General features: G+C 37.7%; 1 protein-coding gene across 5 annotated transcripts in view; it reads left to right on the top strand.

Annotated features, from left to right (window-relative positions):
- Positions 1 to 25,720, top strand: part of LOC127658534 (semaphorin-5B-like) — a 182,561-nt gene that overhangs the window by 124,380 nt on the left and 32,461 nt on the right. For all 5 annotated transcript variants that reach the window (XM_052147870.1, XM_052147869.1, XM_052147871.1 and 2 more), the window contains 4 exons: positions 12,174 to 12,459; positions 21,324 to 21,459; positions 21,845 to 22,052; positions 22,579 to 22,786. In XM_052147870.1, the coding sequence (XP_052003830.1) occupies positions 12,174 to 12,459; positions 21,324 to 21,459; positions 21,845 to 22,052; positions 22,579 to 22,786 (838 nt within the window). The remainder of the gene's footprint in view (positions 1 to 12,173; positions 12,460 to 21,323; positions 21,460 to 21,844; positions 22,053 to 22,578; positions 22,787 to 25,720) is intronic.

The raw sequence follows: 25,720 nt of genomic DNA, 5'->3' as shown, positions 1-25,720 counted from the left end.
CTTGATATGTCCAAGCGTGAACCATGAATCAAAGGTTCTTGTAACGTCCAGTATAAGGAACCTGCATTATCCAGTTTTTGCACAAAGTCCAAACTTTAAAAAAATTACGATAAAAACTGGGTAACTTGGACAAGTCCATCTTTTTAGGGTTCAACCAGAACAAAGACTTGTCCAGGCCTAATCCTTCAAAATTCTGCAGAATTGCGAAAGCTATTGATTTCCAGCTTGAGTCCACTGGTCCAGTTAAAAGTCTCTGTGCAAATTGGAGTCGGAAAGCTGCTATTCTGCTCTGTAAATGTATAAGTCCATGCCCTCCCTCTTCCTTGGGCAAATACAGAACAGCTTTTGGAACCCAGTGCAGCTTGTCCCAAAAAAAATCTATTAAAATTGACTGAATTTTTAACAAAAGACCTAGTGGAGGATCAACACAAATTAAGCGATGCCAGAGAGAAGATGCTACCAGGTTATTAATAATCAATGTACGCCCTCTAGAAGACATTTTGGGAAGTAAATACTTCCATTTGTCGAGGCGACCTTTTACTTTTTCAACAACCCCTTCAAAGTTTTTTTGTACAGTCATTTCACTCCCAAAAACACTCCAAGGTATTTAAAACCTACCTTAGTCCAGGTTAAACCATCTGGGAGGTTTGGTTCTCCACTTAACCAGTTCCCAACCAGTATGGCTTTACTTTTAGACCAGTTTACCTTAGCAGAAGAACACATTTTAAACTCTTTTAATATTTTAAGCAACAAATCCACATCTCAGAAGGGTCTGACAACAAGGCTCCAGCTTCTGAGCGTAAGGCATGAATAAACCTTCTCTGCCCATTTTTTTTCTCCAAATTAAAGAAGAATTTTGAGGGTGCATCCATCAATTCTACACTCTGAAAACGTGATCTGACCAGAGCTCCTTGTGTGACTGTGTCTAGAAGATTTAATTTTCCAGCTAAATTTTCTTTTTATGAATATTTCCAAAATGGGTCAAATTTCCTGTACTATCAGCAATCTCTTGAAGTTCTAATAATTCTTTCTCTATAATTTTCATTGAACAGGTTATGTCTCTCGTGAAGTTGCAAGTATATTGCTGGCACAACTGCTTAATCTGTACTTTTGCAATGTCCCACCACTGCTGTAAGGACTTAAAAGAGGATTTTGTAGTTCTAATAATATTCCAAAATTCTTTAAAAATATCCTTAAAATGGTTGTCACATAAATTATTATTAAAATGCCAGTAAGCACTTTTTGGTTTAATGGAGCTCAAAGACACAACACACTGTATGAAGCTATGATCAGAAAAGCTTACTGGAACAATTGAACAGCTTCTGAAAAAACTAAACTGGTGTTTGAAACCATAAAACCTATCTAATCTTGCTAAAGAAATTAAGTTATCATAAGCATGAGCCCATGTATATTGCCTCTGATTACCATGAAAATTTCTCCAAACATCAACAATCTCATGTGATTTCAATAGCTGAATGAGCCGCTTTTGTGAAAGCATATGCGGTTCAACATGATTTCGATCTAAAATGTGCTCAGTGCAATTAAAATCCCCTCCTAAAAATAATAAATCATCAGAACTGCAATGACATAAAACATCACTCAGTGTATTTAGAAAAATCATTCTTTCTAATGCATTATTTGGGACATACACACAAATAAAAACAAAAGAACGATTTTCATAGGAAGCTATAACTTTTAAAAGTCTACCTTTTATAATTTCATCTACCTGATAAGAACAGGGAATAAATTTCTTAGAGAATAAAATGGCAACTCCACCACTAATTGTGGTCAAATGACTTAGAACAGATAAACCATCAAATTCTCTTGCCCAATCAGAAGAATTTAATACATCAGTATGCATTTCTTGAGCAAACAAAACATCAATTTTTTTTCTGTTTTGTAATCTCAAATAAATGAAATCTTTTCCTTATATCCCTTGCCCCATTTATATTTAGAGAAGAAACACAAAATTCTCCCATAAATGTGAAGAGAAATAACCATAGTAGATACAGCCGAAAGAGAACACACAGTGAAAGATTATATTTACACATTATCTTTACTAACATTTAGTCCAGGTTGTACATTCAGTTTAACAAGAATTTTCTTCAGACGATACACTTCTTGATTAGTGAAACCTCCATCACTCCTGAAAGCCTTTACTTTTTCAATAAACTGTAATACGTCTGGGAAATATTCATCAACACGAACTTTTCTCGCATTTTTTGTCACTTTAAGAAAAGACTTTATGTCTTCTGCACTGTAAGACCGGCTGGGGAATCCACTCTGAGGTAAACTACATAATACACTAACGTTAGATTCAGAAGAATCGCTCTCACCCTCTGTATCAGTCTGACTCTGACTCATGCTACAATCATCTATTCTTTTCGCCTGTTTACCAACATCATGACGTTGTTTTAGTCTCCTCTTTTGAGGCGCTTTAAAGGCACAATTTTCCAAATCAATCACAGAACAGCGATCCCCCTCTATACCGGCTAAAAATTGCTCAAAAGCAGCGGCAGAGCCGTCACTGTTCTGCGACTCGTACACATGACCGCTCACCGCGGATACTTCCACCTCCTCCGCCTCAGCGGCACCTACACTCTCCCCTTCAGTAGTCTTATCTACCAGCACAACTTCTTTTGCTCTTTCAGTGTTTGTTGCTGCTAACGTTACCGAATTTTGAGCCATACTTGTTCCAGGCACCTCAGCATCAATAGGTAATACAGCGGCAACATTCTGCATTTCCTCATCACGAACAACGTTATTTTCCTCACCATCAACTGGTAGAGGATTCTTATTAGTCACATTCAATTTGACTGGACAAGCGCGGATAAGATGACCTGTTTCACCACAACCGAAACATTTCATAGTATTTGTTGTGGCGAAAATGACATAGTTAAAGTCGTCATGACGAAAATTTAGAGACAGATCTAATTCGTCCAGGTTGTCTTGAAGAACCATATAGACATAACGCCTAAATGACACAATATGCTTCAAAAGTGGTGACTTGCACCCAATTGGAATCATTTTTATGGGAGAAACCAATTTACCATAACGAGAAAGCATTCTGGTCAACATTTCGTTTGAAATAAAAGGCGGCACATTAGAAAGAGTCACTTTTTTAGAAGGAGTAGAACGAGGAAGCACTTGGGTAAAAATACCATTAAGCACTACTCCAATTTCTACCAACTGGTTCGCTAATTCAATTGTCTTCACAAACACAACAATAGCGCTGTTCATGCGAGACGCAGACAGAATGTTCTCAGGCCCAATCACTTCTCCTACAGCCAGGCTACAGTCTTCTATACTAACCGCTGAGTCTATTTTCGCACCATGACGGCGCGTCAAAAAATCAAACTTCCCGCTACCCGGGCCAGCCATGCTCCCAGTACAAAAAACCGGGAGCTGGCGCCCTAGGACAATTAAACACCTCCTTACCCCCCGAATAAATAAAAAACAATCCCTAAAATTAAATCTCCAAAAGAAACAAACAATACAAAAAGATAGAAAAATAGATCACTCGTACCTGACACACACGCCAAACACTCAGCTCACACTCAGCGCTCCGCCCACTCACTCAGCACATGCGCAGAGAGAGAGAGAGAGGTGGAAATTATTATTTAAACTAAATTATGGCTGTTTTTGCTGCAAAAGCCTTTACATCAAACATACAGTAATAAGCATACTGGAGGGGGGGCCAAGATGGCGGCATGAGAGGTGGATGCTTTTGCTGATGCTCCTGCCTCACTCAATATTGAATTCATCATTTCTTCAGTTGAGTACGTAATTTAATCAATTTTGGCAATGCAACCTGAGGTACTATGTCATTAGAAACATTTTGGCCTGATTCTTTTGTGAAAATGCCGAAACCAGCGAAGAAACTCAAGAAAAAGGATCTACCTGCAGACGCAGCTAGCGAGGATTCCCACACGAGCGACGATGTTGGCCAGCTTGATCCAGCGTTATCCAGGGCGCTACAGGAGATGACTGAGAAAATCACAAAGGTGATTGACGATAAACTGGGGTCGCTTGCGCAGACTATCCAAGCCCATTCGCAACAACTTGAGCAAACGACGGGCAGACTTAATGAAGCCGAGAACAGAATTGCTGAGGCCGAGTCGTCAGTCGATACAGCGAACGCTCGGCTTCAGTCTCTCGCGCGTCAAGTTTCGTCACTCGCCAAACACCTGGATGATATAGAAAATCGAGGTCGGAGGAAAAATCTACGCATCATTGGCCTTCCTGAAAATGCTGAAGGAACTAATCCGACCGCATTTCTTCAGTCTTGGATCCCAGAGTTCCTCGGCATCGAAACAAAGTCGGAGATGCTTAAACTGGAGAGAGCTCATCGCATCTCCATGCCGAAAGCTGACGCCAGGGGTAGGCCTCGTCCGCTTATTGTTCGCTTCCACAACTTTCAGGATAAACAGCGGGTTGTGGATGCCAGCAGATGTGAGGCACAAAAAAGAGATCTGATATACAACGGCTGTAAAATATCGTTCTATCAGGATTTTTCCGCTGCTGTTCAACGCAAACGGAAGGAGTTCTGTGCGGTGCGGCAAAAGCTACAGCAGATGGGAGCTCAGTATGTCATGCTTTACCCAGCTAAACTCCGAGTTACCATCGGTAAAGCTACTAAAGTCTGTGAGTCCCCTGAAGAAGTTCTGGCCTTTATTGACTTGACATAGTGAACATTTTCTGTTGAATGGATACCTGATGGTCTTAGGTAGGCTTACACAGTTTTATGGACCGTTTCGTTTACCGCCTGCCTCAGTGGTATGTTGAAAAAGTAATGTTAACTTAGTCCTGTTTGATTTCGTACTCTCTAAATTGTCAGTGAGTGAGACAGGTTGCGTTAAAGTGCATGGTTACTTAAGTTGTTTAGTGTGTGCTTATCAGCCATACTCTCTTTGAGAGCCTATTGCGCTGAACAGCGCTTTATTGTTGCGCATCGTTCCCCTTGTTATGGGGGAAATACCCCTCGTAAATGTATTGTTCATTGTTTTGTTTTTGTTTTTTTATGTATTTGTTATAATGTTCACTGTTGAAGTTTGGGCAGGCTCTTTTTCATTTGAGTACTTAATTTGTTACTTTATAAAAAGGGAGGAGCAGTTCCATATCTTTGTATTTGCTCTATTCATTAATATTTGCTCTATATATTAATGTTGGGTAGTAAACTAAGAATATGTACTTGGAATGTCAGGGGTTTGCATGGAACACTGAAATTAAGGAGGGTAATGTCTATTCTTGTTAAGGAAAAGGTAGATATTGCTCTACTACAGGAAACACATTTGGATGATGAGGCACATTTAAAGTTAAAACACAATTGGATTGGCCAAATCTTTTTTTCATCATTCACAACTAGTAGTAGAGGGGTTGCTATACTGATTAATAAGAACATCCCCTTTAATGTTGTAAAGAGTGACAAAGACCGATTTGGTAGATATGTTTATCTTAATGGGGTTCTGTATGGGGAAGAGGTGTCGTTGCTAAATGTGTATTTTCCTCCAAACTTTTCCCCTGAATTTCTCACGTCAACCCTTGCTAAATTCTCTGTATATCCCTCTGAAACACTTATAATTGGAGGGGATTTTAATTGCCTGATGAACCCTTTGATGGACAAATGGCCTGTTAGAAATCCCTCTCATACTAAGCAGTCAAAGACATTAGTAGCTATCTGTGAAGAACTAGACTATTTGGATGTTTGGCGAACTTTAAACCCCACAAAAAGGGACTTTACCTTCTATTCTGCCCCACACAAATGTCACACAAGAATTGACTATTTTTTCATTAATAAGCTGTTTTTGCAATCGATCGCTGGCTGTGAGTTGGGTAACATTTTAGTATCAGATCATGCTGCTGTATATTTAGATATATTAGTTCAGGGAGTCCCACAACGAACAAAAAGATGGCATTTTAACACTAGCTTACTTAAGGATACGGCTTTTCTCTCTTTTTTTTGTACAGAACTCAAAATATTTCTTTCAATTAACTCCACTGACTCAGTTAGCCCATCTTTAGTATGGGAAACTTGCAAAGCATATATTAGAGGGCTGACTATTTCATACTCATCTAGCAAGCGACACAGACAATTGGCAAAGCAGAAACTTCTTGAAACTGAACTTGATAATGCTAAAAAGGAATTTAATGCAACATCAGACTCTAAAATACTTGAAAGAATATCTAACCTTAGGACCTCTTTGGATTTGTTGTTAACACAAAAAGCTAATACAAATGTTTTATTTTCTAAGCAGAAATTGTATTTTAGAAATATGTAACAATTTATGTAACAATTAATTACCTCTGTGTTGGACACATCTGGCAAACAACATTTTGATAATCCTTCAATTAATGATGTGTTCAGGGAATTTTATTCAGATTTATACAAATCTGAGCAATGTGTTGACGGTGCAGAACGAATGTATTCCTTTTTAACAATTTACCCTTGAAAACTCTCCCACAAGCTTATAGGGACCTTCTTGATGCCCCAGTTAGTAGAGAAGAGGCTATGCAAGCACTTCAGAGTCTCCAGGCCGGTAAAGCACCGGGCCCGGATGGCATAGGTTCTGAATTATATAAGGAATTCCATTATGTCCTGCTGGATCCCCTTCTTGAGATGTTGAACCACTCTTTTGAATTAGGATTGTTGCCCGATTCACTAAGAGACGCTGACATCTCATTGATTTTAAAAAAAGGGAAAGATCCAGAGGATTGTGGATCTTATAGGCCGATAGCTCTGCTCAGTTCTGATTTGAAACTGCTATCCAAAATACTTGCACTCAGATTAGAGCAAGTATTGCCAATATTAGTCTGTGAGGACCAGACTGGTTTCATTAAAGGAAGGAGTTCTAGCCACAACGTCAGAAGGCTTTTAAACATAATTAATATCTCACAGAATCAAAAACTTGACACTTTAGTTATTTCATTAGATGCCGAAAAGGCATTTGATCGTGTTGAGTGGCCCTACTTATTTTATACTTTGCAGAAATTTGGGTTTGGGGACAAGTTCTTGAGGTGGGTGCAGCTGCTCTATAATAAACCTTCATCTGCCATCATCACTAATGGCATCAGATCTAAAACATTTCTTCTGGGTAGGGGTACCAGGCAGGGCTGCCCACTTTCGCCATTATTGTTTGCCCTTGCTGTTGAACCCTTGGCAGAAGCCATAAGACATGATTCATTGATTAGAGGGGTTACATTAAGTGACAGACAACACAAGATTTCACTTTATGCAGACGATATTCTGCTATTTTTGTCGGATGCAAATACATCAGTTCCACAACTGGTTGATGTTATACACTTCTTTGGAGAATTTTCTAGTTATAAGATTAATTTGACAAAATCTGTTGCTTTACCATTGGGCAGTCTCACCTCAGAAACACAAATGCTCGCCTCTTTCCCTGTTAAATATTCCATGTCAGGTTTTACTTACCTAGGTCTTCATATAACCCCAACATTCCAACATTTATTTAAAAGTAACTTTGCTCCTCTTTTAAAAAAAATTCATAATGATTTGCAGAGGTGGAATGCTCTTCCCTTATCTTTTTTGGGAAGAATTTCTATAATCAAAATGAACATTTTACCTCGTTTAATATACCCTTTAATGATGCTGCCTATTTTACTTTCTAGCAAGGTTATTAAGGAGCTTAATGGATGGCTTTCTTGTTTTATATGGAGTAAAAGGAAACCAAAACTGAAGATGAGCAAACTACAGCTCCCTAGTCATAAGGGTGGTCTAGATGTTCCCAATATCAGATTGTATCAGCTGGCGTGTCAGCTTCGTTTTGTGGCGGACTGGTTGAAGAATGATCCAGGTTCTATTTGGCTTGATCTTGAAGCCTCACAATCTCTGTGCCCTCTTCAGAATCTTTTGTTTGTTGTCAATCCTAAAAAGTTAAAAGTTCTATATGATAGCCCAATCATACGGAACACTCTTAAAGCTTGGGCACAGTCGCGCAAGCTAGAGGGTAGGTTTAATTTGACATCAGCTCTTACACCAATTCAGAATAACCCAGATTTTCCTCCTGGTACTGATGACTCTGGGTTTAACTTCTGGAATTCTTTAGGTATTGTGAGGCTGAAAGATATATTTGAGGGTTCGTCACTTCTGTCTTTTGAACAGCTGTCTGCTAAATTTAATCTGCCAAGACATCATTTCTTTAGGTACTTGCAGCTAAGGGACTTCATTGGAAAAAAGACCACTTTGAATATTGATCATTCTAGGACTGAAATTGAGAAAATACTACAAGAAGACACGAGACAAAAAAAAATATCTCATATTTATGTTACACTGAGTTTGACTCTCCCAGGAGACACAGATAATCTTAGACAGATGTGGGAAAGTGATTTTGCAGTAAATATCTCCAGAGAGGATTGGGATTTAGTCTGGGATCACGCTAAAAGAATATCAGTGTGTAACAGAGCACGTGCTATTCAATTCAAAGTAATACGTCGGCTACATATCACCCCTTATATTAGAAATAAAATGGACCCCATACTTTCCCCCAATTGCTCAAAATGCAAAATATCAGTTGGTAATTATATTCACTGTATTTGGTCTTGTCACAAAATTCTGTTGTTTTGGAAGAAAATAGCAGACCACATTGGCAATATTCTGGGAATGATAATTGATGTTGATCCTTGTTCATTTATTCTAGGTCTGCCGGCTGGTATTATTTTGAATAAATATCATGAAAGACTTTTTAGAATTTTAACTTTTGCTGCAAGAAAGAACATTTTGAAGTTTTGGATAAGCGAAAAAACTCCTTCAATTAAAAAATGGCATAACCTTGTGAAAGAGCTCATCCCAGTGGAATTTTTAACATGTATATTACATTCTTCAACAGACGTATTCAAACGGATATGGACACCCTATTTGGACTATGTTTCTCTCACTTTGGACGATTGCTTACATTCTTCTTGAAATCTGTTGTGTTGGCTTAAAACGGGAAGCCTATTCCTGTGAATGTTTATGTATCTTCCTTTGTAACCTATCTTTTTATTTTATTGAGAATTGATTTGAGAATTGTGCATTTAAGGTCTGCCTGAACTGTTGTTCTGTTTTTTATTTATTTATGTTATTTATTTATTTATTTATTTATTTTTTGTGTTGTTCGTTCTGTATAAAAAGGGAAAAAGAATAAAAAAAAATTAAAAAAAATAAGCATACTGGAATAATCTTTACCCAAACAAAGGCTTTATCCTGTACCTCATAATTAATTTTCCTATACAGTTTGTACCTGCTCCCAATTCTCATTATTTCCCAACTGAACACTTTCTTTATTAAAGGAATTTTCCAAGATCAGTACAAGTTATGCTCTGTCAGCAGCATTTGTAGCATAATGTTGATTACCACAAAAAAATATATTTTGATTCATGACTCGTTTATTAAAAAATATCAAAGATCGCAATTAAATATGGCACTTACAATGGAAGTGAATGTGGCCAAGTTTCAAAAGTATTGCCGTGAGAAGTAAATATGATACATGTTCATGTGATTTTAATGTAATAAAATTGCTAACTAACTTTGTGTAAAGTTATATCCAATAATTTTATAACTTCCTTGTCTTGACGAGGTAACACATGTAACCCTTTAATTTAGAAAACACTGTGACTGTTAAATACCTCATTTTATTCCACTAAAAACATGTTAACATGTACTGTATTATGTTTACTGCTGAAAACAGTGTGTATTATAATGTTCATGAACTGGCCCAATTTACATTCATTGTAAATGCCTTACTTTATTTTTTGCTGTTTTTAAATAAACGAGGTACGAGTTGAAATTATTATTATTTTGTAAACAACATTATGGCTCAAATGCTGTCAGTTGAGCTAAACGTGTTTTAAAATAGAACATTCCTTAAATAAAATGTCTTGTACCTCAGGGGTCCGGAATTGAATCCATCTGGACTGTTTTTGGACCGTACATGGGAGGTGTTGACTGAATGTTTTTTAGCACTGCTCTTGTGTGGGGTAAAACCCGAAATGAGATATGATGGTGTTTTAGCAAAACTCTGATTCAATGAGAAATGTCATCATCGCCTACTGTGTGCCTATTAGCACATGACTCTCTCCACTGAAGCATATCGAGACTCTTAATTCACTTCCCAGCTGGGTGCTTTTCCTGACTGTGGCCAACAAAAAAACACACACACACGGATGCATGCATGCGCACGTGCACACACACAAACTGTAAATGAGCAATTTTCCAAGATGATAACTGGATGGTACTTGTTCAATTAAACCCGCAACATGATTGAGTCATGTGACAGCAATCTAGCACACCACTGTTTGAGATGTTTCCCGTTGAAAAATGCCTTCTGTTTCACTTAATGGTTTTATACAATAGTTGGCAGTATACAGTGTATGGGTGTTTCTTCAGCTTCATACACTTTGGACTTTAGAATGTAAAGAGTTTTTGAAACACTTAAAAACTCTTTTTATATTTTTTGATTAATAGAATTAAGTAAAGGAAATTACATTTCTAATAGATTACTACTTGCTAAGGATATATTTAGAACTAAGATTTCATGCATCCTAAATTCACACAATTAAATATTATTTTTGCTTTTGTTTTTTTGTTTTTTACCAAATAACAGCTTGAACAGAAATTATGCCCAATAAAAATATTCTGCTGACAAGTAATATTTAGCTTGCTTTTTCTTTGTTTTCTTCAAACATCACTTATCTCATATTTCATTTTAAGCATGCTCTCCACTGACTCTTTTGTTGACTTGATAAACTTTTACTGTATTTGATCAAAAGTCAACATACAGTAAAAGTGCCCACAGTTGAGACACCTATAGTCTCCTATAGACACCTGCAGTATTCAGGAATAGTGAGCCAGTATTCCATCCCAAACATACATAGCCCAAAGAAAAGAAGAAGGAAAATACTGATTGTCATGTCCAGTCCCTCAACAAACAAACACACTCACACTCATCCAAGTCCTGCTTATTCAAAATGACTTGATTAATTCATGCAGTTTTCTCTGAGAAATAATTATTGTAGCATTGAAGGCATCAGCATTAGTATTCACTATGTTTCCCTGACCAATGTTTTCACCCTGATCTGCCTGGAAATGTAGTTATGATGTCTTCTGCAAACTGCAAGCTGAAGCATTCATGTTTGATTACAATAAGCAGCACCCTGTGTCATCACCTCTGGACAGAGAATCAAATCTCGGAGAGTCACACTCAGTTAGGCCATGTGCAGACTGCAAAGCGACAACCGTTATACAGTATGTTGTTTTCACCATACCAGTACAATGTAGTTTTTAGCATTAATACAGAACCATTTGTTCCTCAGTTTCTACAAGATAATCCTTTTTGGATTTCATGCAGATACTCACTTTTTCTCACATTGATGCTGAGTTTTTTCTAGGCATCTAGTTGTTTCTGTGTCTTATACCCGCTGAGATTTTGTATTAGTGTTTAAAATTGAATCAAAAAGCAGGTATTTGTATTGATGCCTCTCTTGTGCTTCACATCATAACTGTAATCTCATTCTCTTAAACTGCTGTGATGGCCCCAGCAATGATTGTGGTGAATCTCTACACCATGCATTAATGGATTTGGCTGTTGGCTGTGGAATAGACAGGCCTTGGGGAAGGACATAATTTAGATTGTGTAATATTAACTTTGACTAATGCAATCCAGACCAATGCCATCTGGACTAATGGGACTTCTTTTTTATTTAGAACCTAAAACTTTTGCATGCTGCATACAAACACGATTTTCTCTTCCAATCCGAATGCATATACGTACACTGCTTGTCAAGAAGTATGTGGACACCCAACCCATATGAGCTTATTGAACATTTCAAAATTAGGGCATCAACCCCTTCTTTTGCGGCTATAACAGATTTCCACTAGATGTTGGAACATTGCTGTGGGGATTTACTCCCATTCTGACACGAGCATCAGTGAGGTTGTGCAATGTGGCCTGGCTTGCACCCGAAGGTGTTCAACAGGGTTCAGGTCTGAACTTTGTGCTGAACAGTCAAGCTTTCCAATTGCAGACTTGGTAAACCATTTATTTTTGGCCCTCACACAGGGGGATTTTCATGCTTGAACAGAGTAGAAGAGAAAAGAGTCCTGTCATAGATCGGCCCATTTAACATGGTTATCCAAGGTCTTAAGTCATGCTTTTCTGTTTTCCATTTTCCTCTAGAACCTCACTTCATCTCTGCTTATGACGTGGGTCTTTTTACCTTCTTCTTCTTGAGAGAAAATGCTGTGGAGCATGATTGCGGTAAGACAGTGTACTCACGGGTGGCACGGGTCTGCAAGAATGACATAGGAGGTCGTTTCCTGCTGGAGGACACATGGACCACCTTTACCAAGGCCCGGCTCAACTGCTCACGTTCGGGAGAGATCCCCTTTTACTACAATGAGCTACAAAGCACCTTCTACCTGCCTGAACAAGACCTCATCTATGGCATCTTTACCACCCATGTGTAAGATTTTAGTCACCTTCTTCAATCCCAGCTCGAGTGTTGTGTATTGGATTAGCCTATACAGTATGTGCTTAGAAAGTGTTTTCTAAGAAAGCCTAAGGTTGTCTTCCAGCCTGACCAGATTCGTTAGGCTGATCTGTTTTTATGGTTTTAGAGGGTTTTGGCACATGCCAGCTGTTCAGACTTGGAAACCAGTTGGTGGATGACCAGCTTAACCAGCCAAACAAGAGCTTGGTCAATCTGGGAGACCATTTAGACCACAATAAACCAGCTAAGACACACTTTAGGCTGGTTTAAGATGCTTAGTTTTAATACAGAAGCTCATGGTTTGTAAACCCAAATAGCTGTGAATATAATTTCTAGGCACTATTAATAATTTGGATTGAACTTTCACTGTGCTAACCCCTAACTGTAACCCTAGCCCTAATGAACACAATTTACATTTGTTTAAATGTCTTTTAAATGAGTTTATTATAAGAAACAAAGCATATGCCAAGAACATAAAGTTAAATGTAAGTTGCAACTAATATTTCAGTAGAGGTACAGCTATCACAGACTTTTCAAGAAACTCTCTTTTTCTGTCCTGTGTTCTGGCTGTGCTTTAAATATATTTTCATGCCCTGCATACTTTACAGTTTACACTTCAAACTGCATATTATGCTTTAAAACTAATTTAGAATACATGATGCATTACGCAACAATAAATATATCATTTATTTTTCTACCTAATCTTGCAACTTTGTATCACAGCACAACTTTTGTTGTCACATTCCTCATTTTAAATCGATTTGCATAAATGTTTCAACTAAATAAATTAATGTCAATTTAAAGGTACTCTAAAGAGTTGGTGCACAATACATGCTTTGACAAAAATGCAGCATAATGCCAAGGCAAGCATAATTACTACTATTGCTCAACACTTAAAGTTAGGGATCTACACAAACTCCTAAGCCCAAGTATTAAACTTTTGTAAGTGATTCATCCTGCAATGTTTGTTCTACAGACATGAGTTGTACCTCATTGCATGGCTTCTGTCTCAAAATAAAAATCACAATATTTATTCTAATTATTCAGGGAAAGGGATGCTAGTAAAGTTTTACGTTATGTCAAGATTTACGTTATGTCACTCCATTGTTTTTCAGAGGGTTAATGTTAATTTTGAGATAGACCTCTTTTCAATCAAAGGAGAAAATCTCTCTCTCTCTCTCTCTCTCTCTCTCTCTCTCTCTCTCTCTCTCTCTCTCTCTTTTTTTTTTTTTTTGTCTGTCTTTTCCTGTCCCCTTCAACTCACAGCCCCAGTAGGAACAGATATAATAATGAAATCAGAACAACAGAGTCTCCATCTGTCTGTGGTAAATTGAACACCTTAAAGTAACCCTCCCTGCGATTTGGGGCATGAAAAAATGGAGGATGGGCATGGGAAGGGTACAACGAGAGGCAAAACATGAGAGAGCTGCCAAAAGTGGCAGAGATTGTTGTGAGTAGGTTTTTTCTAAAATGTTTATGAATGGAGTTGGCAGTGTGATTGTTTGCTTTTTACTGAGCTGGCTGTAGAGGTGAAAACAGTATTGTATATATCCTCAAAATGAGCTTACTGCCAGTAGAGTCATTTCTATTTGTCTGTATCTGTTGAGTTTCTGTATAATTGATCGTGTTACCCACTACGGCCAATACTTCTCTTCACCTCCACATATGCACAGCTGTGACCGCACATCCTTTGAGTCCTGTATTAATGTGGCAAATTTCATGGCAACCGTAAACAGCCTACAGTAAAATTAATGAACTATATTACTAGTAAGAATTATATCTATTATTATTGATTAATTGAACTGTTAATTGAGCATTGGGGATTTTTATCATATTGTCATTGCTCCTGTTTTATAAAAGCAATAAGCCACATTAAGCAATACGTTTAATCACTACTTCTCATTATTTTACTGTAAGTCAAAGACATTTGAGGCTATACCACTGTTATAGCATATTCACATTAACATATGGCCTCACATGGCTTCGTGTTTAATAAAACAGCAATAACAGCAATATCATAAAAGACACAAATGAATAAATATTAAATATATCATTAAATAAAATTAACATTTACGAATAACTACATTTACAATAAATTTACATTTATTATTTTTGATTATTGGAACAATCGGTTCTTCTGCCAAGTAATATAGTTCCTTAGTCTGTAGGCTGTTAAGGTAATATTTCACATTAATATATATCTATTAAAATACCCTTGAATGTGAGGACACAAGTGTGCATTTATCAGTATTACACAAAGATGTCTGTTTAGAGTCTGAACTATATGTTTTTAATGAACATTTTTGTATTTGGAGAGATAAAAGTTATAAGGAATGTTTTGTGCGGATACATTTCAATGTGTTTGCAAGAGATTTATTCTTTATTTTAACAGCTTTATTCATCTTCTTTTTAATGTAAGTTGTGATGGAATAGTTATTGCTCTCATGTCTGTCAATCACCATCATGTTAACTGGGCGGAACAGACATTTTGGCAGTTAATATGGTGGCAGACAACCTCTCTAGAAACAGATCCGTAGGTGTGAATGAATTTATCTATTTTGAGTATGCATACTTTCATGCCTGAATTACAACAAACACAGAATAACAAACCAAGAGTATCTCTTTGCCCACTGTGATGCAGCAAGACAAAATCCACCTTGAAATTAGTTTTTTGTCGCCTGTAGCAAGAATCTGCGCTCTTAGTTTATTCCGGCCATATTTCTTTCACATAAAAGTGTGGAGGTGCTAGTATTAAAGGGTGTTGCTTGCTGTTATTTTTCATCTGGTGTGAAACGTAAAAAGCTGTGCTGCAGAGTTGTAAAAAATGTCCTTTTTCCAACTTATTTTTCATCAAAGTACTTACAAAATTCTCTTTTGCCCAGAACCGTGCTTCACCCTTGTGAAAAACAGCACACTTAAAGTTTATTGATCATATGCTGTATTTGAAATCCTAAAATGCCTTTTTATAAAGTGTTTTTTCAGGTATTGTAATTGAATACTTTAGGATGTGAGGAAATGCACTGCATACATGCATCTGAACATACTTAAGCACACTTTCAAAAAATACAATGATAATGTCAATATAATATTATAATTTACATTTGAGTGTTCTACAATTTAAATTGTATTTTAAATAATCTTTTTTATATTGTTTTAATAATGTGTAATCAAATTAATTAGCTTTTGCTCTACCATTTATCAGATTTAAGTTAATCTAACAACATACCTAAAATATATTTCAAGTGCATTACATGTTATGTTACATAAATACACACTTCTGTGTTACTGAAGTGTGTTATACAACTCAAAAGTTGAACATGCTTCATTTAAGATATACTGTAACCAATGTAGTAGTTGTTGAACAATAAGTTGTTCCAAAAAAATTATGTAGACACTAAAGTATGAAATATAAACTGAAAGTATGTAGACTGGAAATATCTTTGGATAATCTTGACTCAGTCCCCGCTTTTTGGTTTTCTGCTGCGATGCAGTTAATGTATTTCCCCCCTTTTTATCCTAGAGATATCCTACTTTTGATCTTTAACTTCATTGACCTCTTGGATGACTTCAAATCACCCTATGTTATTTGCCATATTGTGTATGCTGTCACCATATCACAACATGACTACATCTAAATAACCATGTGATCTGTATGTGTCGCTTGGATAGCTCTGTTGTCATCTGCTCTCACAGTGAGAACACTTCATTCCCATATGTTGAGTGTTATACTGTCATGGGATTTGCTATTGTAGGTGACTTTTCTAAGGGATTTACTGGACCAAACTGTGTACTTTGCCTTTCATCACCTCTACAGCTTCTAAAATTCCACCGTCATCTGTGGAAAAAGTCATCTGCACCAGCAACTTAAACATCACAGTGACTTTGCTTTGGTATGCATAATTCAGCCAGAGAGTGCATTTATAAGATAAAGTACTTTTTAACTTGACGCAACGTAAAAAAATAAATAAATGCAGTGCTTTTTCGTAAGATACTGAACAATGAACAAATATGTCTATGTAGCACAAGTTTACATAGGAAAACGATATTAAAATGGTGTAGATGGGTGCAAAAATGTGTTCGGTGTGAATGGCCCTGGTTAAAGCTGATTTAGTTGAACTCTGAGTCTGGCCAAGCTGGTTTCAGCTAGTTTAGGTGGTCAGCCTGCCGGTCTCCAAGTCTGTCCAGCTGAAATGTGTCCAAAACCCCTTTTAAAACCATCAAAACAGACCAGCCTAACCAGTTTGTTCAGGCTGGGAGACTACCTAACCACCCTGGGCTGGTTTAAGCAGGGACACAAAAAACACTCTATTCACTCATTTGTACTCCTAAGATATCTTAGGTTCACTTTCACACTCTTACTTTTAGTGGAACTTAGGCTAGTATTCATATACAGAAGCTCTGAAACACTGTAACCCAGGTTCACTTCCCCAACAATCAGTGTAGTACATGTAATCTTCTTGAGCCTTAGAGCTGTGATTCCTCCTTTGTATTTGCAAGAGAACACTTATCCTAACTGCTGTTCTCCATCATTATTTTTGTCTGGTGCACGAAAGAGCAGAGCTAATACGTCAAGATGAACACATTCTGTTCAACATTTTATTCACAGTCCTGGGGCTCTCAACAAAACATGGAATTTCAAAGGCTGAGCGAGAATTTTGTACCCATCAGTCTTTTGGAAGACATTACCTCTGTTCCAAAACCAGAGGTGGAAAGTAACTAATTACAACTACTCTCATTACAGTATATGAGTAATTTTATTTTTTTACATTTTCAACTTTATGTATAAATGTATAATAGTACTTTTTCTTGAGTTGATTAAAAAGTATTCAGCTTCACTACAGTTATTTTTCACCGCAATTACGAAGTACAAAAAAATATATAATATTTGAAGAAAGTTATAAATGCCAAATCTGTTTATAAATTAAAACACGCTGTGTGTGGCACAACGGAAGCCAGCAGGGCACAGCATCATGAGCACAGCAACTTGCATAAACTGCTGCCGGTGTCCTCTCTTCTCTAGCTTCTTTAAGACTTTCTGCCCTGTCACTATAAAATAACTGTAAGACTCTGATTCTGATCAAACTTAACTTGTTTTTAAGGTAGGCAATGTTTTAACTGTCAAACATGTAGTTTGACATATATGTGGGGATATCTTTTTTACTTGCCACTATATGTCTAAAACTTTTAAATACTGTAGAAAGATACAATGCCAGGTCCGGTTCCTCGCACCATCGCGCGCACAGGCGGTCTCCCTTATCCGCATCAGTTCGGCATTGTATTCCTGCGTTAAATTCCGTAACTGTCTGCCCCTCTTGTTCAAAATAAACTGTCCTAGCGGGTAACTCTCACACATGGGGCTGTACTGTAATTCCCTGCCCTGTGCTGCTGTTTATCTGTCTGAAAAGCCTCACCTGCTAGAGGCCAAAAGTGCACAAGGGATGGTTGTTGCATAAAGAAGGTATGAAAAATCATAAATGTAACCAAATGCTTAAATCGTTCATTAAGACTTTATTATTAAAATTAGACATTTTAGAGAAATTAAGAATGTTACAAATTGCTATTTCTGTTTAAATAAATGTTGTATTCTTAAAATGTTCTTTTTGTCCAAGAATCCTCTTGCAGCAATGCAGGTCTTTGGCATTTAGAAGCTGCTAGTTTAGGACCTGTGAGGAGTCTAGTTTCTCAAAGTAGAGACTACGATTTACTTGTCTTTTTGTTGCGCATCTGGTTTGCTTACTTCCCTCTCTCTCCTGGTTAGAGATTCTTTTATCAAAACAGTAACGCATGGAATAGCCTTCATCTCTCTAAAACAATAGACTTTAGGTGAAAATAGAATTTCAGGTGAAATTTTGTTTTTTTTGCCAATTTTCAAACCAATATTTGACTTGCAAGTGTAAAACAACTTATAAGAACTCATTACATTATCAAATGTGGACAAAACCAATGTATTGTAATTTCAGCATATTGTTCATTTGGCAAGTAGTCTTGAAATAGGGCATATAATGTAGTCAGACGTTCATTAATTACAAAAGAAATACACCTACAGAGCTCGGACACATACCGGAGGTGGATTTCAGCTGTTCAGCGATTTATTTACTCTTGCATAATTACATAATTTCAATGCAAACCAATATTTTATGTCTATGTTTTTATTTATTTGGTTAGTGTAATAAGGCGGATAATGTTCTGTCAGCCGGTTGGTATTGCAAAATAAACCCTGACAGTGAGATCAGGACCTCAACGTTAATTATTTTAACTATATGACAGCCCTAATATTTTATATTTTAAGTTTCTGCTTTATAGGTTTAACAATGCAAACTTTAAATCTTTTAAATGATCTGTTTGGAAATATTGCCTTTGAATGTATTTGCTTATGTAAGCAGTAGGCAGCGAGGCAGCTAACTAAATATTGGAACAGAGCAATTGTTTCCTTTCTCTACAGAGGTAAAACCTCAAGAAAACCATGTAGTGCCTAATACAATTCAAGAGCCTTGCCATACATTGATGGGATGAAAGAGAAAAATAACTTGAATGTGAGCTAATTGGCTCTTCTGTCAGAGCCTGGTCAGATGGGCATATCAAACTCACTCTGTCTACTCTGTCCTCATAGCCTAATGCAGGCATAGTTTTTCATCTGTGTACTAGCCTTTTGAGCTGCACTTCCAAGAGCTTCTCTCTTTACCATGCTAACTTTACATGTTGAACCCTACATGTGTAGTCCCCAGAGAGGAGCTGTATAACCAATCCTGAATTGACTCAAAGACTTCAGTCCATAGCTCACCAGGCCTCATAACAAGAGCCCGAGCCAGGCAGCAGACTCTGGCAGGGTGAGACACCCCTCCTGGAGCTCTGCCTGAGGGCCCATCTGTCTGTGGCATTACCGCCAGTTATTGCTGCTCATTTAAATTTGGTCCCCGCGGCACACACTCAATATGAATCTGACATAATATAGCTCCCCTGTTTCAATGTATGATCCTCTCATTCACTTTGCAAGACCCTGTGCTTTTTCCCATTGTGTGTAACCCCAGCTGATAATACCAGCTCAGACCAAAAAATGGAAATTTCCATTCTGGTCTAGTGCTGTTTTTGCTGGTGGCCAAGCATATGTTCACCAGCCAATTGGTCTGTTCAACTGCACATGGTTTCATTTCTTTTCAGTTTTTTATGTTGTTGTTGAACTGTACATACAGTTTATTCTGATCTCTTATATTTACAGATATTCTCTTTTCCTATATTTAATGTGAAGACTTCTAACTGCCTTTAAGCCTATCTGCCTGCAAACCCAAAACGCAGTAATGCATTTTATCAAACTGAGCAGGTAAACTTGCGTGGCAATATGCTGATAAGAATACAAATTCAGCCTTTAAAAAAAAAAAAAACTGCATTTATTTTGGACCAGAAATTATCAAGTTATTCTTGGCTTTTGATATCAAAATGTAAACTGGTATGCGCATACTGGATAAGCCAGTAAGAACCCTGGTAAAGGTGTTTAAATGTAAATGTGCATGTGTCGATCGGTCAATCAAAAGCGACCTTACCTTGATTAAGGATAACTGGTTAAGGCTCATTATGCATAATCATGTGAGAACGTGCATGTAAACACGCCCAGTGCATCAAACTTGAGATTTTTCTCAACTTTTCTCAGATTTACATAAATGTGAGACTATTTCACAACCCACATTTGGCTGGATAATCAAAAAAATGATTAAAGCCATTTATCTCAGTTTCAATGTTGGCATAGTCACTGTGTTTCTGCCTTTATTGGGCAGCGAAGCGCACCTTTTTCAATCTTTGAGCTTGATCTTTCAAGGGACCAGCACCTAAAACAGAAAATATGCTAGTGACCATGCTGGCCTTTTCAGCAGGCACCCTTGACATAACGCAACATGACCTCATCTGAATAACCATGTGATCAAGAGTACTCTACTGTACTGTTTTTATGCTACTGTAGTCACCTGTTCTTACAGTGAGAATACTTCTATTCCTTATGCTGAGTGGCTTACAAAGCACGTCATGGGACTTGTTAGTTTAGGTGACTTGTTAGGTGACACTGCCTGGCCGACTGAACACTCAGGGGAACTTTTTTAAGATGTACAGGACCAGAGTCTGTCCTTTCTTTGGCCTGCACCTCAACACCCATGAAACTGGATTGTCATCTGTGCAAAAGAAGGTTGTTGTTCAACATAAGTCTTGTAACCACCCAATCCATTCACTGCAGAGCTCCCCATCTCTCCTGCTGACAGCTTCCTTTGGTCTGGGATTGACTCTGGGCCACCTGTAACACACATCTGTGGAGTTAATTGATTTGCAGTGCATTTGAGAATATTTCATGACAGAAGAAGCTAACAAGATCCTCTTGGCTGAACCGATTATGAATTCGTATTTTTGTCTTAAGAATGTAGATAGTTCTTAGTCAAAAGAAAACATCTTACAGCATGTTCTAACCAGGTGCATCACGATTAAGAGAGGTTTTGTCCTAAACAGCCCATCAATGAGTGACAGGACATTTTGTCGGTTGCTTGATTTTTATTTCTTTGGCGTTGTGCTGGGTAGCCACACCCACAGAGAAATAGTTACAAAATTCCATAATCAAACATCTTCTCATTGTGGTGTGTTGTGCTCAACCACATAAATATCTCATGGCCCTGTCCAAACCCACTGTGTTTTGATTACAAATCAGTTCACTACCACAATTTGTAGAAAACCATTTGTTGGCATTTGTCTAGTTGATAAATCATGCAAGCTTGCTTTATTCCTTTATGATTAAATTTGTTTAAATCAATAGTGATTCATTTGTAAAAATTCTTTTTTTCTTTATTTCTTTCATTCTTTCACAGGAACAGCATTGCTGCCTCTGCAGTTTGCGCATACAACCTTAGTGCGATCACACAGGCTTTCAACGGGCCCTTCCGCTCCCAAGAGAACCCTCGTTCCACCTGGTTGCCCACCCCAAACCCCATCCCCAACTTCCAGGTGCACCATTCCCCCCGAATCCCTTTTATATTTGGTTCTCTGTGTGTGACTGAAGCAAACAACCAATGTATAAATTCCATCAGCCTGACGCTGTTAGAGTAATTGCTCAATAGCAGCTGGGTGTACCTGCATGCATCATCATTCACTGTTATTGTCTACTTTCCTATAAAGTGACACAGTCAAAGTTCTCAAACAGCTTTTTTTTTCTTCTTTTTGTTTTCCGTGGGCTTATATTTGCACTGCTCTGCTGTCCTTGACACTAATTAAAGAAGCACTGATTTTTTTGTGTGTGTGTGCTTATTACTAAACTAATAAATTAATAAATAAATGAATATAATTTTTGAAAAATACCCCTTTAATGACTCTTACCCTTATGACTTATCAGTGTGGGACCATAGATGAAGAAGGGCCCAATGAGGGATTGACAGAACGCAGTCTACAGGATGCCCAGCGGCTCTTCCTCATGAACGATGTGGTCCAGCCAGTTTCTGTGGACCCGCTAGTGTGGCAGGATGATGTGCGATTCTCCAAGTTGGTCGTTGACATTGTACAGGGCCAGGATACTTTGCACCATGTCATGTACATAGGCACAGGTAACTAGACATTTAGGAAGTAAACTATGTGTCAGCACAGCCCCTGTTTATGTCAGAGCTTGGTATATAGCAATATATCAAAACAGCATCCTAATAAGTAAATTAATACAGAATGGCAAAAATTATTTTCTTAATCAGAACTTAGGACTTGTTTTCCAGTAAAAATATCTAAACATCCTTAAAACATGATAAATATAATTGGGAAGCAAAATTGTGTAAGGTAATAAGGTAAGATCATTGGCAAAATTGACCACATTTTCTTAGATTATGCTTAATACCAAAAGTAAATAAATAAACCTCCAGTGTGGTAAACGTCATTTAATACTGTATTCTCTGAAAACTAGTTTTAAAATATTTTAAGTTAAGTTCAATTCATTTATTTAATTATTCAATTAAATGTATCTTATTGTAAAGATGGAATGGAAAAATAATATTCAGAAAATGGGCAGAGTGAGTTGTTGATTCAGATTGCTCTCTTTGTACAAAAACAAAAATCTTGTAAATGCCTTCTGTTTTGACTTTTCAGAGTATGGAACTATTCTTAAGGCCCTGGCAACCACAAATAAGAGCCTGCAAGGTTGTTACTTGGAGGAGATGCAACTCTTCCCTCCTGGTACGCGGGAGCCAATCCTTAGCCTTCAGATTCTCCATGGCGACAGGACTCTTTTTGTGGGCTTGAATGACAAAGTGCTAAAGATCCCACTGGCAAGATGCACCAGCTACAAAACAGAACTGTGAGTGCCATATTTAATCTGCAAATTATGCACAGAAGTGCAAATGCAAACAACCTCGGGACATGCATGCATGTTCAATCAAGATTTAGATGCATAGTAAAAAAAAATATATATTTTTCACAATATTTAAGTATAACAATATTTAACCTTGCAATACTTAATCAAAATGATTTCTTTTTAACCATAATACAAACTCAGAACAACTGAGGTTCTCTGTAAAGATATTTAATACAGTTAGACTTCATAGGTTTGTGTGGTGTGATAAAACATGGAACCAAGGACGCTGTTCCTTTGTCACATAGATATCAATATATTATCATATCACCAGGTCTCTGCTAGGCTACTTATAGTTCCCCTAAAAATTATGCTCTGATGTTTTTGTGCTGCTAAGGGGTTCATTTGGTGTTATTTCTCCTGTTCGTGCACATCCCCAAAAATTATTGACCTAGGAAAACTCTTGACCTAGGAGGCTTGTGGATGAGCATTGATGAGGGTGTTATTTGGAAGTGAAGTTCTTTATTTATTTTCCTCAATGATCTCGCTTTAAAATGACATTGCGCATAGTATAAACACAGACTTTGTTCAACCTATGCTTTAGTTCATTCGGGAGGAAAAATTGTGCATCTTCTTCCATTGTATAAATTAGGCTTAATTGTCAGACATTTGCAGGTATTTAGACAACTTCATGCATATGCATTCCAGGCCCTTTTTTGATTTGAGGAACAATGCATGCTTTCTCATTAAACTAAAGGTGTTTGATGACATCAGCCTAGCTTCAGGTGTATGAATGGCCTCTTTCACTTTGGTAAGAGCTCTTGTTACAGAACCTTTGCTGAATTATACCCTTGATCTGTCATTAGGGGAAAAAAGTCCTCCTCACGGGTGAGTGAAGCAGTAAGAGGACCGCCGTCTGACAGCCCTTTTGCATTTTATCAAAGCTCTCCATCAACTGTCCACTCCACACGATGGGGTGGGGACGAAAGTCAGGCTCAATTTGCTAGAGGGACACAGTGCTCTGTCCGCTCTCTAAGCCCCATGCATGAAGGTGAAGGAGCTAGTGTGTGTCTGGATGAGTAAGGAAGAGGGGTTAAAAGGAAAGAGGAAGGGTGCCATTTCAAGTGAATGATTTTCTGTGAGGGCAAACAGATTTGACTCCAAGCAGGTGATTAGTCAGCGCTTTGATTTCACCTCTCAATACGTGTGCACACACTCTCTCACACACAGAAGCATACACAAGGGCGCATGCTGAAGGCTGAGGGTGTTGCATACTAAGTATGGTGTGGGTGAGATGTGAGAGATGGAGCGGAAGCGGACGTAGCCCTATTTAAAACTCAGCGGGGAGGAACAATCACACAGGGCTCCAAGGGCAGACCTCTGAAGAGAGTCCTTAATCCAGAATTTCCCTTTGATTTCCTCCAGACCTAGTGCACAGCTAGTTAGAACCACATTCACCTTCAAACACAATACAGCAGCGCACCTGAGACATTTTATTTATACATCTCATGAATTCGAAATTGGCATTTTGTGGCTTTTAGTCCATGTCTTTTAGCTTTGAGGCATCTGTATGCTTGTGCACTCCTAAAAGTGGACAAAATAAAGTTTTAGCTAATCAACACATTTAAAGCTGCACTACGTAACTTTGTGCTCTCTAGCGACATTTGTGGTTGTAACTTAAAATTGCAAGCACTTTCACTTGTATCTGCACTGCTTGTCTGCACGGATGAATCTCATGATTTGAGCTAATGTGTACATCGTCTTAGTGTGATTATGACTGGGAGATATTTGTGTCATTGAGTAATATCATGCAATTTTCATTTTGATATTATGGTATATGATTAAACATTTAAAACTGAAACATTACTTACTTCGATGAAGATAAACAACACTCTTATTTAAAGATTTTGTATTGAAAAAGAAAGTCATGAACATCTGGAATGGCATGAGGGTGAGTAAATGAGAGAATTTTCATTTTTGGTTGAATTGTCCCTTTAATTCAGTGTCCAATATTTTAGCACTGACAAGACCAGTAATGTTCTATGGCTACACTAGACTTACAACTGTTTGTTATAAAAGCAACCTAAAGAAAAAGTTTCTGTAGGTCAAATACAAATAAGTCTGTGAGATGGCATCAGTGATGTAAGGGACAAATTCTTGCCCTTGTCATGAGGAATCAAATCAGCGATTACTTAAAAAAAAAAAAAAAAAAAGAATAGCAGGCTTTTGAAAATTTAATGACTCGTCATTCCTTTGCAGCTTTTTATTGCTGAAAAAGAGATGAAAAGAAAGCTCCCAAAGTCTCGCCAGTCATGCCTTTGGAGAACTGTATATTAATGACTGAAAGGAAATTGGCCCCTTGTTGGTGGCTCTGTCTCACGAGCAGTGTTAAAATTAAGTTTGATCCCTCTAAACTCTGCTTTCTGCTAATGTTCATGGGCATTAGCCTCTCCTTTAAAAATAAAAATTTGCTTTGATCAGCCAGCTGATCGCTTGACAGGAGCTATAAATGGGCCAAATGTCTGAGCCAGATCGATAAACTTCAGCCCACCTTAGCACCCATTATAGACAGCGATTCTGATTCAAGCTAGAAATGAATGTGGATGTTGGAATGAGCTGGGTCATTCGTAAAGACACATGGCAGAGACTTCAACAAGGCCAAGCATCGAGAATGTGGGTGGGATTAAGGTACCTGCTATACCTGTGATAGATTGGACACTTGTCAGTATTTACTGTATGTTTTTCAATCTTTGATCTGAAGGTCAGATCTTATGCAGTCAGATCTTATTTTTGGGTCATCCAAAAGTGAAAAGTGCCATCATTTAATCATCCTCACGTCCCAAACCCATATGTCTCTTTCATACGTCTGGCGCGGTTACTCACCTCAATCCGAGTGATGGAGGACAAGTCTAAATTGCCTCCTTCTGAGACAGTCAATCC

Source organism: Xyrauchen texanus, chromosome 18 (genome assembly GCF_025860055.1).
Source record: "Xyrauchen texanus isolate HMW12.3.18 chromosome 18, RBS_HiC_50CHRs, whole genome shotgun sequence".
NCBI classification, from domain to species: domain Eukaryota; kingdom Metazoa; phylum Chordata; class Actinopteri; order Cypriniformes; family Catostomidae; genus Xyrauchen; species Xyrauchen texanus.
The sequence above is the reverse complement of the archived record's forward strand: the minus strand, read 5'-3'. Positions and strand labels throughout refer to the sequence as shown.